The following is a 15765-nucleotide window of genomic DNA, read 5'->3' as shown; positions in this document are numbered from 1 at the left end:
AGTGACTTGGTTGTCCCTCCGTCATCCCTTCATTCATTTGTGTCACTTTGCTGAGCTGGCCCCCAGAGCCTAGCATTGCCCCTGATGCTGCTGTGGAGCTGACCGGACATGCGGCTCTGTCCACCTGGGACTTTACAGTGGAGACGTTCCCCTTTCTCTCGCTCCCTACCCCCTTGGGGCCGTTAGCACCTCCCAGACTGACCGCAGAAATAGCAGAATCATATGGTACTTCCAGTCATCATCTTTATCTGCATCCCAGGAAGAGGATGGCCCCAGTCGGGAGGCGTTTGATGAAAGTTTCTTTAAATTGTTAAGCCTGGGAAGATAGCACCATAGTCACAAAATCAGTAATTAACCTCTTAATGAGGACGCTGCTTCAGAGCCTTCCTTAATTCCTGGCCTTGCAGATGAAATGGGGGTCTCCCAGAACTGTCCCGACTGTCTCCCAGAACTTCTCCCCCACCTTCCCCGGATCTTCTCTAGGTGTTTCTGCCACTTGTCATGACAGCGGTGGATCTTAAACCTCCCCCTGATCGTTTGCAACTAGTCTTAGCTTCTGTTTGGACTGTGGAAAAATGTGTATAAAAGGCCAGAGATGAAGTGGGCGGGGTGGGTGGGTGGTCATAGTGGTTAGGTAAATAAAAAGAATAAAAAAAATAAAAATAAAAAGAGATCTAATACTTTGCCTTTCTCAAACTTGCAGAGAACCTTCTAAAGGGGAGATATGCAAGTAATACAGTTAGTTCCGTCTACCAGAGTTTGGTCTTAGCGAGGGGATTCTTGTGAACTTCGGGGCAGATATTGACGCTTTTATTGGAAAGATGCTCTAAGAAATGTATTTCTGCTGATCTCTTGACATGGAGACAGTCTCTCAACCCCAGACCAGCAGACTGTGCTCAAGAGTGAAGGATGAGGGGATGAGAGTGGTGGCGAGAAAGGCCTGAGGTCAGGGGTGCTGTGTTGGACCTTGATTCCCTGTCCTGCGAGAGGAAGGCTGGTCTGCTTGCCTGCCCAGCCCCGCGGCCACGCTTCCCACCCCTGCCCCGTGTCCATCCCCCGTGGGTCTCGTGCAATTGCTGCTGCTACTGTGTCCCTGCTTGGCTGCTCCCCGTCGCGGGTCACTCTGGGGGCACTGACTCCAGCCCCGCCTGTCGTCTGTCCTCCTTCCTCCGGGTGCAGGTTGCTGGAGGCACAGCTGCAGGCCCAGAGCCGCGAGCACGAGGAGGAGGTGGACAATCTCAAGGCCCAGCTGGAGGCCCTGAAGGAGGAGATGGACAGGCAGCAGCAGACCTTCTGCCAGACCCTGCTGCTCTCCCCAGAGGCCCAGGTGGAGTTCGGCATCCAGCAGGAGATGTCCCAGCTCACCAACGAGAACCTGGTGAGTCCTCTCACCATGCAGGTCCCAGCCCTGGGAAGTCACGTTCTCAAAGCAAAGGGGACCAGCAGTGGCCTTTCACCAGACAGACAACGTTCATGTCTTTGGCCCTATGTCAGGAACAGAGAGAGTCTAGAACTCCCCCGTCAGCAAGAATGTGGAGCTGTTTTGTCTGTCTGTTAACATGTAACTAGCCTCCTGAAAATTTAGCAGCCCTTCTGGAAGAGCTTTCAGGTCGTGCAGGTCAGGAATTCTGGCAGGGCCCAGTGAGGGCGGCTCAGCTCTGCTGCACTGTGGTTGGAGGAGGCCGGAGGATGCAAGGCCCACCCCAGTCCCAGACCTGAGGCCTCGGTTCCCCTCCCGGGGTCTGCTCTCTGCTGTTTACATGGCAACTGACTTCCAGGAGGATGAGGGGGAGGCCTCTTAAGATCTAATTCCAGAACTGGCCCAGGGTCACTTCTGCCACCTTCTGTGGACCAGGGCAGCTCTAGGCAGATTGAGTGGTGGGGGCGGACTCCCCCCTCTTGCTCGGAGGGGCAGTGGGGGGAGTGGTCGGTGGCCATCCTGGCAGACAGTCATCAAATGAGCCGGGACAAAGGCCAGAGAAATGAGTCTCTGTTCTCAGAGAGCTCAGGCAGGTGGTGGAAGCAAGATGAAAAAAAAGAAGAGGAGAAATAAGACGGTGTTTCCAAAAACCCGATTCTACATGGAAATAACAACTATTACAGAAAAAGGGTTGTGGGGGAGGCTTGAAATGAGGCAGGAGGTGTGAAAGAGATGTCGCCCCTGCCTGTGGGCAGAGAGGAGGAGGAGAAGGAGGGAGGAGCCCGGACGTCTTCCAAGGCTCCACAGTTGCATCGCTGTTGTGTCACAGAGTCCGTAATGGTCATGGAGCTCCCTGCGGGGACAGGGTGACATTAATGCAGTGCTGGGTCCCAGGGGCTGATTCCCCACTGGGGCCTTGGCTGCTAGGAGTGTGGCAGCCCCTGAGGGGCCCCAGCCAAGGGCCTGTCTTGCTTCTGGGCCCCAGGTAACCTCGCTGGCCTGCGGGCTTGTCCAGCAGATGCCACTCCAAGGCACTCTGGTGCCTTCACCTGTCCATTCCCTCCCCAGGGCACTGCCCAGCCACCTGGGGCCCCGGAGGCTGAGGGTCTCCTGGGTGTTGCCGTGACAACCGGAGGAGGCAAGGCCTAGAGGACTGAGGCTCAGGCAGGGTGCCAGGTGGCCTCAGCAGGGAGGAGACTGCCATCTGGACTGAGAGAATGCTCTGAGGGGGTGGGAGGTGGGGGAATTCCTACTGGAGCCGGGGCCTGGCCTCCTCATTGGCGGCCTGGCTCTCCAGGTGCCAGGACCACCACCCCCGCCCCGCTCTGCCCCACCCTCCAGGGCGGGATTAGATGTGTTCTAATCACACTGCTTTCTTCTGCTTTTAGGACCTTAAAGAGTTAGTTGAGAAGCTGGAGAAGAATGAGAGGAAGCTCAAAAAGCAACTGAAGATTTACATGAAGAAGGTCCAGGACCTGGAAGGTAGGGTGTGAGTGCGGTGTGAGTAGGTGTGTGTGTGTGTCTGAGGCACCGGTGTGCTCAGCCCCGCTCAGGGAGGGGCCTGCCTGCCCCGCCCCAGACAAGTCACTTGCTCTACTTGCTGCTGCCCCCGCCCACGGCAGGCACAAGACAGACTCGCGGAGACCGCAGGAGCTCACCCAGTCTCATTTTGCTGGAATCTTCACCCACAAACACAAACTTGGCAAGTGTTCGGGTGCTGACTCCAAGCTGTGCAGAAAGGGGACGTTGCCTCATGGACCTGCCTTCGAAGGGTTACAGCTGGAAGGCAAAACTTTCTGGTTCGAAAGATCGCTCCTTAACATGAAGCCAGAAATCACGGGGCCCCCCTCCGTGCTCTGGTAGTCAGGGAGCGAGGCCAGTTCCCTGGGTAAATGTCCCACCTGGCATCTGGCCCAGAGAAGTCAGGGAGAGACTTCAGTGGATCTTCCAGAAACACCCAGAATGTTCTTTCTCTGACTCCCTGCTGTAGGTCTGATCATATTCTCCACCCCTCTTTGCACATCCCGCCTTCCTGGGAACCCTCCTCTGGTCCCCTCACCACCTGGGATGCAACCCCCCTTCCACTCCTTCCACCTGAGCTCAGGAGTCACGTGCTTGGGGTCCAGTCCCCTCGTTCACTCCTAACACCACGTGCCTACCAGGCACGTTCCCATCACAGGGGTCAGTTTGTTTAATCACCTGCTGACGTCCACCTGGTGCTCTTAGATGAAGCCCTAGGAAGGCAGGACCGTGTCTTGTTCAGCCTTGAGCTGTCGCCCCTCATACCCTGCGTGCCCCTCCCCGTCTTTGAATTTCTCTTTTCTGTTCCTCGACTTCTCAGTCTCCCGGTCACTCGGACTTTTTCTTCTCTCTCTTCCTCCTCCTTCCCTTCACCCTCCCTCTTCCCTTCTGATTCCCTCCTCCCCTCCCGCCTTTCTCATCGCTGGGAGAAGTGGGGAGAAGCAGCCCCCAGCAGAATGGTTGTACATCCTGCGCCTGCATCCTTCCCACGTTCTCTCTGGTCCACAGCCCGCCCTCTGCCGTTCTGGGTGTTTCCCGGCCCCTCTCCTGAGTGGATCCGGTGCCCAGTGCTCAGGTCTCCTTGTCACACGTGTGACCCAGACTAGGGCAGACCATGTACGGAGTGTGGGAGCCCAGCAAACCCAGAACCCTGGGGCCCAGACCCCGGCCTGAACCCTGCCCACCCAAGATGCCCGGCCCCTGGGCCTGAGCCTGGAGATCTCTCAGTTCGTGTTCCTTCCCTCTGCCCTGCTCAGCTGCCCAAGCCTTGGCCCAGAGCGAGAGGAAGCGGCATGAGCTCAACAGGCAGGTCACCGTGCAGCGGAAGGAGAAGGACTTCCAGGGCATGCTGGAGTACCACAAGGAGGACGAGGCCCTGCTCATTCGGAATCTGGTGACAGGTCAGCCCCGCCTCCCGTCCGCCTCCTGCACAACCCGCACCCCACGGACACCCCCACCCACTTTCACCCGCCCCCTTGAGCTGCTGCGTTTCTGAAGAGCTCCCAGGAGAGGCTGATGCTGGGGTTAGTGTGTGGGCTGCCCCCAGAGTGCATTTTGTGGGGGCGCCCACAGGGCTCTTGGGAGCTGCTTTCCTCGCCACCCTGTCCCTGGTTTGCCAGTTGTACCAGCTCCGACCCCTCTGGTCTCACACCCCAACCTGGCTTCACCAGGCCTGACATCCTGCTCTGCGCTCAGCCCACGTCGGCAGCCGTCTGTCTGCAGGGCCAGCAGGGAGAGCCTGGGCCGGAACCAGGGGGTCTTTGGAGGCCTGGTTCTCTGGCCCCTGAGCTGCTAGCTCCTCTCTCTGGTGCCTGAGTCCTCCCGTCTGTAAGACTTGAAATATGACAGAGGTCAAAGTGCTGTGTTGAATTGTTCGAATGTGAGGAACTCAAAGAGACGGAAGAACAGAGCGTGATTTCAGCCTGGCAGAGGTTTTGATTCAGCTCTTCGTTTGGGGTGTTTTTAGTAGCTAAGTATTTTGCTCTTTTTATAAAGGTTAATTTCCCCTACCACCCTTACAATTGCCTGACAACTAAATGTGACGTAAGTTCACCTTAAACAGGCTGTGTCTTGTTCAAGTGCCATTAGGAAAGAACCTTTAATCTCGGATGAATGAAACTCAGCGCTCACAGCATCAGAGTGAAACAGAATAATACTGGTGGAGGGAGTAACACTGGCTGCTTGTGCCAGCCGACAGGCAGCTCCCCACACTCATCGCTCAGGTGGCTCCAGGCCTGCGCACAGCACTTGGCCACCTTCCCTCTAAATGACTTCCCACATGAACTGGGGGAGGATTTCACTGACGGCAGCTCAGGTCCCCAGTGCTGGCTATTCTGTGGATGATGACGAAAAGTAGAGACATGGTCCCCACCCCCAAGACACTGCCATTTAGCTGCTGCAGGATCCCAAATCACAGTGGAAAGTTCCAAGGCAGGAGAAGCTATTTGCAGTTTGCATAGGGGTCAGGCTCAAAGCCAAAAGGTTTAGATTAGAAGTCTTAAAAAAAGCACATTTTTTTTTTCTGGAAAGATGTTATTGGCTTTCTAATTAGAGCCAAGGGCCAGTCTGCAGTCAACTGTTAAGCCTATGAGATGCCCAAATGTTAACCAGGTATCAGAGTATTATGGCCTGTAGGTGTATATTTGAGGTCATGTACCCCCTGGAGATGGGGAAACAGTGGAAACAGTGTCAGACTTTATTTTGGGGGGCTCCAAAATCACTGCAGATGGTGACTGCAGCCGTGAAATTAAAAGACCCTTACTCCTTGGAAGAAAAGTTATGACCAACCTAGATAGCATATTGAAAAGCAGAGACATTACTTTGCCAACAAAGGTCCGTCTAGTCAAGGCTATGGTTTTCCCAGTGGTCATGTATGGATGTGAAAGTTGGACTGTGAAGAAAGCTGAGCGCCAAAGAATTGATGCTTTTGAACTATGGTGTTGGAGAAGACTCCTGAGAGTCCCTTGGACTGCAAGGAGATCCAACCAGTCCATCCCAAAGGAGATCAGTCCTGGGTGTTCTTTGGAAGGAATGATGCTAAAGCTGAAGCTCCAGTACTTTGGCCACCTCATGCAAAGAGTTGACTCATTGGAAAAGACTCTGATGCTGGGAGGGATTGGGGGCAGGAGGAAAAGGGGACGACAGAGGAGATGGCTGGATGGCATCACCGACTCGATGGACATCAGTTTGAATGAACTCCGGGAGTTGGTGATGGACAGGGAGGCCTGGTATGCTGCAATTCATGGGGTCACAAAGAGTCGGACACAACTGAGCGACTGAACTGACTGACTGACTGACCCTCTGGAGATGCTGGCAGCCTGTGCCAAGCCCCAACCCCAGACTCCCTGGTGGAAGATCTGAGGATGTTGCTCCTTCCTCAGCCTCCTTCGTTGCTATAAGGGGCTCGTGGGGCCTGGGCGAGGTGGAGGTTGGGGGTGGAGGTAACAGGGATGTGGGGTGAGGGCTGGGGCCGCAGTCAGCGTGCCTGGGCCTTGTGCTTATCTTTCCACCTTGCTGATCCCTGGTTCTTTCCTCCTCCTCCTCCTCCTCCTCCTCCAGGCCCTACCAGCACCCCTTTCTCTCAGCCTGGTCTGTGCCTCCTTGAACCTCCTCTGGAATGGCAAGCAGTCTGACAGCTTCTCCCTGGTCTTCCGAGGATTTTGGCAGGAAAGGGTCAAGAGGCCGAGCAGGAGTCTGTTGTTCACGGGGAGGCTCACCAGCCCCTTCTGGTCCTGCTGGGGCACACAGCCCAGGGGGCAGGGGGAAGCGGGGACAGCAGCTTCTCCTGACCACACCCTGGTTAGTGCTAGCCACAAGGGAGGTTGGTGAGATGGTTGTCAAGCAGTGAGGGCCTTGCCCCGGTCCCCTGATTGGGGAGCCTGTTCCTGCCTTCCGCCAGTCTCTGGCCATGGGCCCCTTCTTGGCAAGGACCGTGGCCTGTGTTTAAACTTGGGCAGGGAGCCCCGCCGCCCCCCGCCCCCCGCCCCCGGGGATTCTCTTCCTCTGTGTTATAAAGACAAGGTGTGACAAGGCTATTTTAAACAATTAGGAACATGTTTGTTGTTTGTGGTTTTTTAACGCATTTCTGAAACACTGGTGGACAGGGTCCAAAGCACTGTGTGTGTATCCAGGGCATCTTCTCCCCTACTCCTCTGCCAGCCCCCCACCCCCTACCCTGAGGAGCTTCAGGAACCTGGGGAGACTGTTTGTATGTATGAGGGCCAGGATTCTCACAACCCTGAGCATCGAGCAGCATCTGCTGTTGAGCTCATCACTGCTGTCTGCTGTTGGCAGAGTTGAAACCGCAGACGCTGGCGGGTGCGGTGCCCTGCCTCCCAGCCTATATCCTCTACATGTGCATCCGGCACGCAGACTACGTGAACGACGACCTCAAGGTGCACGCCCTGCTGACCTCCACCATCAACGGCATCAAGAAGGTCCTCAAGGTCAGTGTCCAGGCGCTGGTCTTGTGGGGAGCTGGTGAACACAGCCACTCACTGACGCCTCAGTTGCAAGTTCCCCAGAATCTCCAGCTCTGAAGGGAAATGCCGCCTGATGTCTAGACAAACAGGACCCCCTGGGATGTTTCACTGCGTGCTCCCCGGCACCCCCTTTGCTGGACCCCAGACAGTTAAGAACCTGCCAGGCCATCTGGCCCCGTGCTCAGGGCAGAGCCCAGGGCTGCTGGAGTCAGGCTCATCTGTCTCCCTTGGCTTCATCGTAGGAACACTTTCTGTTTTGCTCCAGACCTTGGGGTCCAGCTTTATCTAGAACTCACCCATTCATGGTTGGTTGCCGGGGTCCAGCCCCGGTGGATCCAGGGTGATTCGAAGGTGAAGACGGAGTCGGCGTCCTTGGAAATAACTTATTTAATTACAGATAGAGAGGGACTAGAAAATTAGCAGAGAAAAAGAGGCTGAATAACTTGGTTTGCATGGAATACCAATCACCACCTATGTAGGCCGCAGGTGTCTTCCCGTTCTCCTGTAGGAGAGGAGGCACTGAGGCCCCCTCGGTCCGATCTTAGAAGCCCAGGCAAAATTAGCAGGCTTGGTGGGTACCCATGCATCAGATGGGAATTCGGCCAGAAAAACGGAGAGCAAGAAAGAAGCAACATGGGGGAATCAGTCTTTCCGGAAACTGATCCCATTTCTTTATTTTGGGGTTTGCTTATATACCTTTTGTTACACATAGGGATGAATACAGAGTCACGCGGGGGTCAGCAGTCCTGACCTTTATCAAAATCAGGTGCTTTACATAAAAAAAGATCTTAGGGGTTTTACATCATCTCCTGGCTATGAGGCCTGCTGACATTTTACGACCCTTTCTGATAACCAAAACACTTATTTTTTCCAAGAGTGTTTTTTCTTAAACCAGGCACTACCCTCCAAATAAAGTGGCATTCCTATAGGGTGAGGGGGTAGTGAGTTACAATCAAGAAAGGAATTTATTTAACCCAAGGTTAACATGATTAATCTTAAAGGTTAATACTTATTTCTCCTATATGTTAGTTATATTCATTATAAGGGCAGGGAATATGGAGATTTAGCAGCAAACATCAGCCCAACAAATGAAAATCCTTTCACCAATGTTCCCCTTAAGATCTATTTAGTCTTAAGATAGTGATAAAGTTACATTTTTACATAGCAAGGACACAGTGATTTATAACAAAGTACAGTGATCTATTACAAAAGAGAAAATTCATTAACTCAAAAAGTCTAGTATTGCTAACCTTAAAACTACTATATTTCCTTTTCTATATTCCAAATACATTGATTAATATATTCCCAGGTACCTAAGGATATGGAGGCCTGGCGGCAATCATTGACTCAACAATGAGAAAAGCCCTGTGCTAATTAAGACTCTCAAAATACTCCAAAACTCTCTGTGCTGTTTATGGTTGAGAGGTAGTAAACAATCATGTGTGGATATGGATAATCCTATCATACAGGCTAGTCTGTCAGCAGAGAGGTTTGACCTGAAACACCCTTGTCACACCCAGGGCAGGCAATTAGCAGTAATTATTGGCACAACAAATGAAAAACCCTTCACCAATATAATTCCTAACCAACCCACTATACTGACAATTCCCCAAAAGAATTTGCCTTTAGTAAGTCTAAAACATCTTGTGCCTCTCAGGTTGGGAGGCTGTAAACAATCACATGTGGCCGGAAGAACCTATACTGGTGGGCTAGATAACCTTCAGAGGAGTCTGTAAGCTGAAACACTCTTGTCATGCCCAGGAATTTTTATTGACTTGGAGCTGCAAGTTAACTCCTTCTCCAAGAGAAACAGTGATGGGGGAGAGCCCCCCCCCCACCCCCGTAAAGTCAGAGGTGTAGGTGAGAGCATAAAACAGACTCTGGTTTTGGGGTTAGATGCTCGGGAACAGGGGGTTTCCTGAGGCTTGATCACGCCTTTGTGTATGCCAAGCCTCCTTCCTCATGACCTTCGCCATGGGCGGAGTTCCTCACGCTGGCCCCTGGCAGTTGGTCCTCCCATGCTCTGCCTTCAGCCCAGTGACCTAGTACTATACAGCCCAGTTGCACCCCAGTTTTCTCCAGTGAGGCTCCCAAGTGGCCCCAGACCCCACCTACTCCCCGCTAGCTGTGCACCACTTATCACGGGGCTCCAGGCAGGGTCGTGTGTCCTCCCCAGGGCTGGAGGAGCAGGACGGCAGCCTTGCAGGGAGGGCTTTCTTCCGTGTGCCCATGAAGAGTAAGGGTCCGCATGTCGCCAGGCCTGGTTGGGGCCTCCTGGGTAAGAGAAGGCGAGGTGGATGCGTCAGGACAGATGGGAACTACCTCTTCATACCCAGGCACATCTTCTTTTCGCAGAAGCACAACGAGGACTTTGAGATGACATCCTTCTGGTTGTCCAATACCTGCCGCCTCCTGCACTGCTTGAAGCAGTACAGCGGGGACGAGGTGAGTGTGAGATGAACCCAGGCCCCTGAAGGGCACAGTCGCCACCAAGGTGCCCCGTGTTCTTCAGCAGTTAGGTCCTCATTTCCTTGGGTGCAGCAAAACGTCTTCCACCTCAGAGCACCTCAGACCCCAGGTCAGAACAGGGGCAGGGCGGAGAGGTGTCGGTCCTGAAGGCATCTCTGTTTTGTCCACGTCATCCTGAGCTGCTTCGTGTCCCCTGAAGAGAGGGCGTGCAGTCTCTGGGCACCTCTGGGACCTCAGACTCTGATCACTGAAGCAGGAATAAGGCAGGCCTCGATGACCCTGAGGGCCCCTGGAATGAATGGGAAGACTTGTGGGGAAATGTTTACATAATCCATCCATCATCTGAGAGCCCCTCAGGAATCTCCCTGAAAACCCTGTGAACTTAATTTTCTGAAGCAGCCCTAGAAGGGCCCCATTTCTGGGAGCGTGGCAGAAAGCTCAGTGGTCTGCCGGGTCAGGCTGTCTCTCCAAAGCCAACATCTCTGTCTGTTCCAAGACAGAGATGGTCTAAGAGAAAAGGCGAGGTGTAACTGAACTACAGATGTGCAAACTGACCTTGAAACCCAGCTTCGTGCTTCTCATTAAATTCAATCCCTTGATCTGAGGCCCCAGCTCACCCCATCACTTATTAATGTTCTGCTCTGGAGCTCTTGGGTCCAGCTTTTTCTAGAAGTCACCATTCCCACTGTTGATCCTTGAAAAAACTTCTCCCATGCTTTGCCTTCAGACCAGTGACCTAGTTACATACAGCTCAGTCTCACCCCCATTTCTCTGGTGAGACTCTCAACTTGTGCCCATCTGCCACTCACACCTAACGCCCTGCAGGCCTTCTCAGCTTGCCTCCTCCCTTTCCTTTCACAATCTCAGTCTCTACACTCCCCAGGCTAAGACACAGTGTAACTCAGTAAGGTGCAACAAAACGCTTTGTTCCATCTTTTGTGCCAGAACAAGTTTTCCCAGACTGTTCTCTCTGGGATAATAGAAGAGCATGCCATGCCAGGCGGTCTCACCACCCTCAATGGGACTTGACTCGCATCTCTATCCTAGAATCTGAACTTCATCTCATCATCTGTTTTTATTATGCATGGGAGTGGGTTAAATGTTAAAAAAAAATAGTGTGTTTATTATTGGAAGAAATGGGGTTCATTTCAAAACAGATATCCTCTATTCCCTAACCCTAACATTATACACAAGCTTTTCCTTTAACCAGAAAACTGTATTTAAGGTTATCTCCCTGAAAGTCACCACTTGACCTAATGCTGCCTGGACTCTGCAGGGAACATTGTACAGGGCTCAGGAGGACCCAGAATCCTGTTACACTGGGCTACTCTTTCATGTGCTTTTGTATTCCCAGGGACAAGACTTGAACCACAGTGTAACCCGATCTGCAGAGCCTAGACAATGATTATCTTGCTATCCCCTCTTCTGCCTGCTTTTGTTTTCTTTAAGAATTGCTTTGTGATCTGACATAGTACGAAAGGTATTGCTAGAGACAGTTACCCTTTTGAAAACACTGATTTTTCGGCTGCTCTTGATTGCTTTGGGCCTGAATACAGAGATATTGTTGACATGAGTTCTTCTGATATTAGCAGCTCTCTCAACTTGCATATTACTTCATCTGGTTAACAGGGAAAGCTCAGAAGACATGGTGCTGTAACTGTGGAATCATCTTGGTTCATCCATTAATTCTGATACTCAATGATAGGCTCTACATAAAATTTCTCATTGTAAAAACATACCCTCTGAGCCAGGTACTTCTTCAAGGACTCGTGTGTAGTCTCAATATTTTGGGATAACCTGATATATTGGGACAAGAACTAGGTTAAGATGCAGGAAGCATGGATCCCTCTTTCCCAGGACCTGCTGCCAACCTGCACTTTGCTGCCTCAGGGAGACTTCAGGGATTTGGACCAAATAATCACAGCCTTTTGATTAAGCAGTTTTCCGAGTCCTCTGTCATGCTAAGTTTTGACTCTGCCTTCAAATTTAAGAGCCATCCTCAAGAACTGGAAGAACTGACAGGGTCTTATAGGACCTCACCTGAGCAGACAGAACCCGAGCGGTCTCCCCACAGTAGGATACCTCGGAAGTGACTGGAGGCCCAGAGGTCTTCCTGTGCCTGGCACTCAGCACAGCGCCCGTCTCCCTCTGCAGGGCTTCATGACTCAGAACACTGCGAAGCAGAATGAGCACTGTCTTAAGAACTTTGACCTCACTGAATACCGCCAGGTGCTGAGCGATCTTTCCATTCAGATCTACCAGCAGCTCATTAAAATCGCCGAGGGCCTCTTGCAGCCTATGATAGGTAAGCTGGCACCGGAGATCTCCAGCGCTCATCGTGGGGTCTGATGTAAGGGTAAGCGCTCCCTCCGTTTAGGGAACCGGCTATCTTAGGACAGCCCCCAGAAAGCCCAGGCTCTTCCCAGAAGAGGCAGCTAAGGAGGTATATGCCGTCTACTCAAAGAGAGTCATGAAATTTTCAACACCAGCCCATCAAAGCATGTGGTGCTTGGTAGTGAGAATATAGATCACTTTCCCTCTATCTCCTTTTTCTTTAACGTATTGTATTATTTTTTCCCCAAACTAATTTCCATAGGTACTAAATATAAATTCAGAAAATGTAAATGCATACACAGTGAAAAGATATAATACTCTTGCCCATGTATATGCTTTATTCATGGAAAAGGGAAAGAAGTATGTTCATATAAATGAACACAGTAGTTAACACTCATGCAATAAATATTTATTGAACATTCTGTCCAAAGCAGGACACTTGGGCACTTGACATGATATCAGAATTGAAAAATAAGAGCAATTATTTTTTATGTTAGAAGAAAAGTAACACACATGTGCATCACTCACTGTGCTCCTTAAAGGCTGGGGAGGTTCTCCCGAAGCACGTGGACTGTGTTTTCCCCAAGTTCTGACAGCATAAGCAGGTTGTAAGTGAATGCCAAGTACACGGGCTGTCCAGAAATATACCCCTTGGGATAAGATTCATTCCAAATCCTCCTCGTCTCAGAATCTTCTTAGGAGGAGCTAGTTTATTCTCACCAGACATAGGGAGAACTGGGGATATTTCATGACTCAGACAAGGTGACAGTTAATTGCATCAGTTCTAGAATTGGACAGACCTGGGTTCAAAGCCTGGCCCTGACACTTCCTGGTAGGGTGACTTTGGGCAAATTATTTAATGCTTCAGTTTCCTCACTAGGAAATGGGTTGTTGGAAGGTTAAAAGGAATACTGAATGTAAAGCGCCTGACATGTAGTTAAGTGCTGTGCATTAACTATGACAGACCAGCTCACCTAAGATTTACATGGTCAGAGAGTGATGGAGAAGAGCTGTTTGAACAATAGTTGGATGATCTCAGAGTCCAGGCCCAGATCGGTGGCCAGGCCACGACTACACCCACGTTGCTCAATTCTCAAATTTTGGTTGCACAGCACAGAAGCCAGTACAGAATTGAGTTGGTTTTACCTTTTACCTATGTCCCATCACCAATAAATTTAAGCGAAGATTTAGTCCACAGGTTTAGTCGAAGATTTCTATGTGGAAAACTTACTCGGTTGTAGAGATCAACCTATTAGAAACCGCATGCCAAATGCTCTAAGTTCCTGAACGTCACCTCTGGGCAGGATCACGGCCAAAGCCCTGTGTGATCCGAGTGACCCAGAAGCATATCTAATTTGGGAACATCCGTTGCTCTAATCGCTCTTCACTTTTAGTGTCAGCCATGTTGGAGAACGAGAGCATTCAGGGTCTGTCCGGGATGAAGCCCACGGGCTACCGGAAGCGCACCTCCAGCATGCCGGAAGGAGACAACTCGTACTGCCTGGAAGCCATCATTCGCCAGATGAACTCCTTCCACATGGTCATGTGCGACCAGGGCCTGGACCCCGAGATCATCCTGCAGGTGTTCAGACAGCTCTTCTACATGATTAACGCGGTGACGCTCAACAACCTGCTTCTGCGGAAGGACGTCTGCTCCTGGAGCACAGGCATGCAGCTCAGGTAGGCGAGCGCACCTCAGCCCACCCCTAAGAAAGGGACACCTCACACGCCAGCTGCACTCACACATGGGGGACATTTGTTTCTGAAAATGACAGCCAAATCCAAGTGGCTGTCCTTGTCACAGGCAGTGTGTGACTCAGATCCATTACTTTTTTATTTGTTGATGAAATTCATCACTTACCGAGGAGGTGAGCTTGGTAAACAAATCAGTTCAAAGCTCAAACATTTGCAGACTTTATAAAGGTTGTAAATATGATTTGGCTAGGTTTGAGAGAAAAATCAATGATTTAAGAGGCATGATGGCTCACCGGAGTACAAATATGTTTGCAAATGTTAAATGTAAGTTGTTTTAATTCAGTATAGTTAATGCCTTTTCCCCCCATTAACTTAGTACAGACACATTAGGCACTTCATCTTGGCTTGGTTTTAAGCACCCACTCATTCCACAAACAGTTACTGAGTGCCACGTACTTGTCACGCTCTTGCCCACATGAGAGAATCAAGAGGAGGAGAGTGATAACACTAGTGGCATCTGGGCTGCAGAAGAAAGCCACAAGGTGAGCTCGTCCCAGTGAAGCAAGAAGACAGGCATCACAGGGCGCTCTCTTCCTGTGTCTAAGGTACAACATTAGTCAGCTGGAAGAGTGGCTTCGAGGAAGAAACCTGCACCAGAGTGGAGCTGTTGAGACCATGGAACCCCTGATTCAGGCTGCCCAGCTCCTGCAGTTAAAGAAGAAAAGCCCTGAGGATGCTGAGGCCATCTGCTCCCTGTGCACCGCCCTCAGCACCCAGCAGGTACGGTCACTGTCAGCCAAAGGGACTCAGGGCCAGGCCGGCTTCCATTCCAAGTCAAAGGTTGTTTTCAAAGCGCTCTGGGACTTTTTCTGCCCCTGGTGATACAGTCCTGAAAGTTCAGTCCGCTGAATGTTCCTGCATGAACTAAAGATACTTTGGTCTGCCAGTAACCTTCTGATCACTCTTATTTACTTAGAAAGATCAGGTAGTCAATCCCACAAAGCATCAAGCTTAGGCACAAAGGTTTTTAAATGCTTACAGAGAGTTCTGGAATGTCTCTCACCCCCAAATTTAAATTTCTTTCAGAAATTGGCAGCAGCATCTGGCATTTGGCATTAAATTGTTTCCTTTACAACTATAATTCCATTACATTCGTATTTTCACTTAGACTTCATATGTGTTATTTTATTTTATTTTTTAATATTTTTTATTTGGCTGTACCAGATCTTAGTTTCAGCATGCAGGATCTTCAATTTTTTTTAAGTGGTGACATGAGGGATCTTTAGTTGTGGCGTTCGAACTCCTATTTGCAGCATGTGGGAACTACTAGTTTCCTGACCAAGGATAGAACCCAGGCCCCCTGCATGCGGAGTGTAGAGTCTTAGTCACTGGACCACCAGGAAAGTCCCTACATGATTTTAAATAAAGTCAGTAAGCATCTGACTTTAAATTTTCTTTCCTTTTCCCCCCAGAAGTTGTATTTATACTGGGTCTCAGTTGCAGAGATAATTTGTTGTTGCCATTCAGTCGCTAAGTCATGTCCGACTCTCTGCAACCATATGGACTGCAGCAAACCAGGCTCCCCTGCCCTCTACTACCTCCCAGAGTTTCTCAAGTTCATGTCCATTGACTAGGTGATGCTATCTATTTCATCCTCTACCACCCCCTCTTCTTTTGCCTTCAAGAAGTACTATGTCTGTCAAAAGATAAATCCTGTCCACACATAGGTGACCTTGCCCTCCATCATGAATGTGCCTGTTTAGAAATGGGCCCACCACAAGGTAGGGGTGCAAAATGAGACCAGCATGAGGAAATTGGAATTTTCCATATTAAATCATGCCCCTT

General features: G+C 50.8%; 1 protein-coding gene across 1 annotated transcript in view; it reads left to right on the top strand.

Moving 5' to 3' along the window:
* Positions 1–15765, top strand: part of MYO5B (myosin VB) — a 197923-nt gene that overhangs the window by 170869 nt on the left and 11289 nt on the right. Inside the window, exons 31-38 of the mRNA XM_068993666.1 lie at positions 1180–1378; positions 2809–2902; positions 4198–4341; positions 7235–7386; positions 9778–9867; positions 12046–12196; positions 13620–13905; positions 14526–14700. Coding sequence (XP_068849767.1) covers positions 1180–1378; positions 2809–2902; positions 4198–4341; positions 7235–7386; positions 9778–9867; positions 12046–12196; positions 13620–13905; positions 14526–14700 — 1291 coding nt within the window. The remainder of the gene's footprint in view (positions 1–1179; positions 1379–2808; positions 2903–4197; positions 4342–7234; positions 7387–9777; positions 9868–12045; positions 12197–13619; positions 13906–14525; positions 14701–15765) is intronic.

The sequence above is a fragment of the Capricornis sumatraensis genome, chromosome 21 (genome assembly GCF_032405125.1).
Source record: "Capricornis sumatraensis isolate serow.1 chromosome 21, serow.2, whole genome shotgun sequence".
In the NCBI taxonomy this organism is placed as follows: domain Eukaryota; kingdom Metazoa; phylum Chordata; class Mammalia; order Artiodactyla; family Bovidae; genus Capricornis; species Capricornis sumatraensis.
The sequence above is the reverse complement of the archived record's forward strand: the minus strand, read 5'-3'. Positions and strand labels throughout refer to the sequence as shown.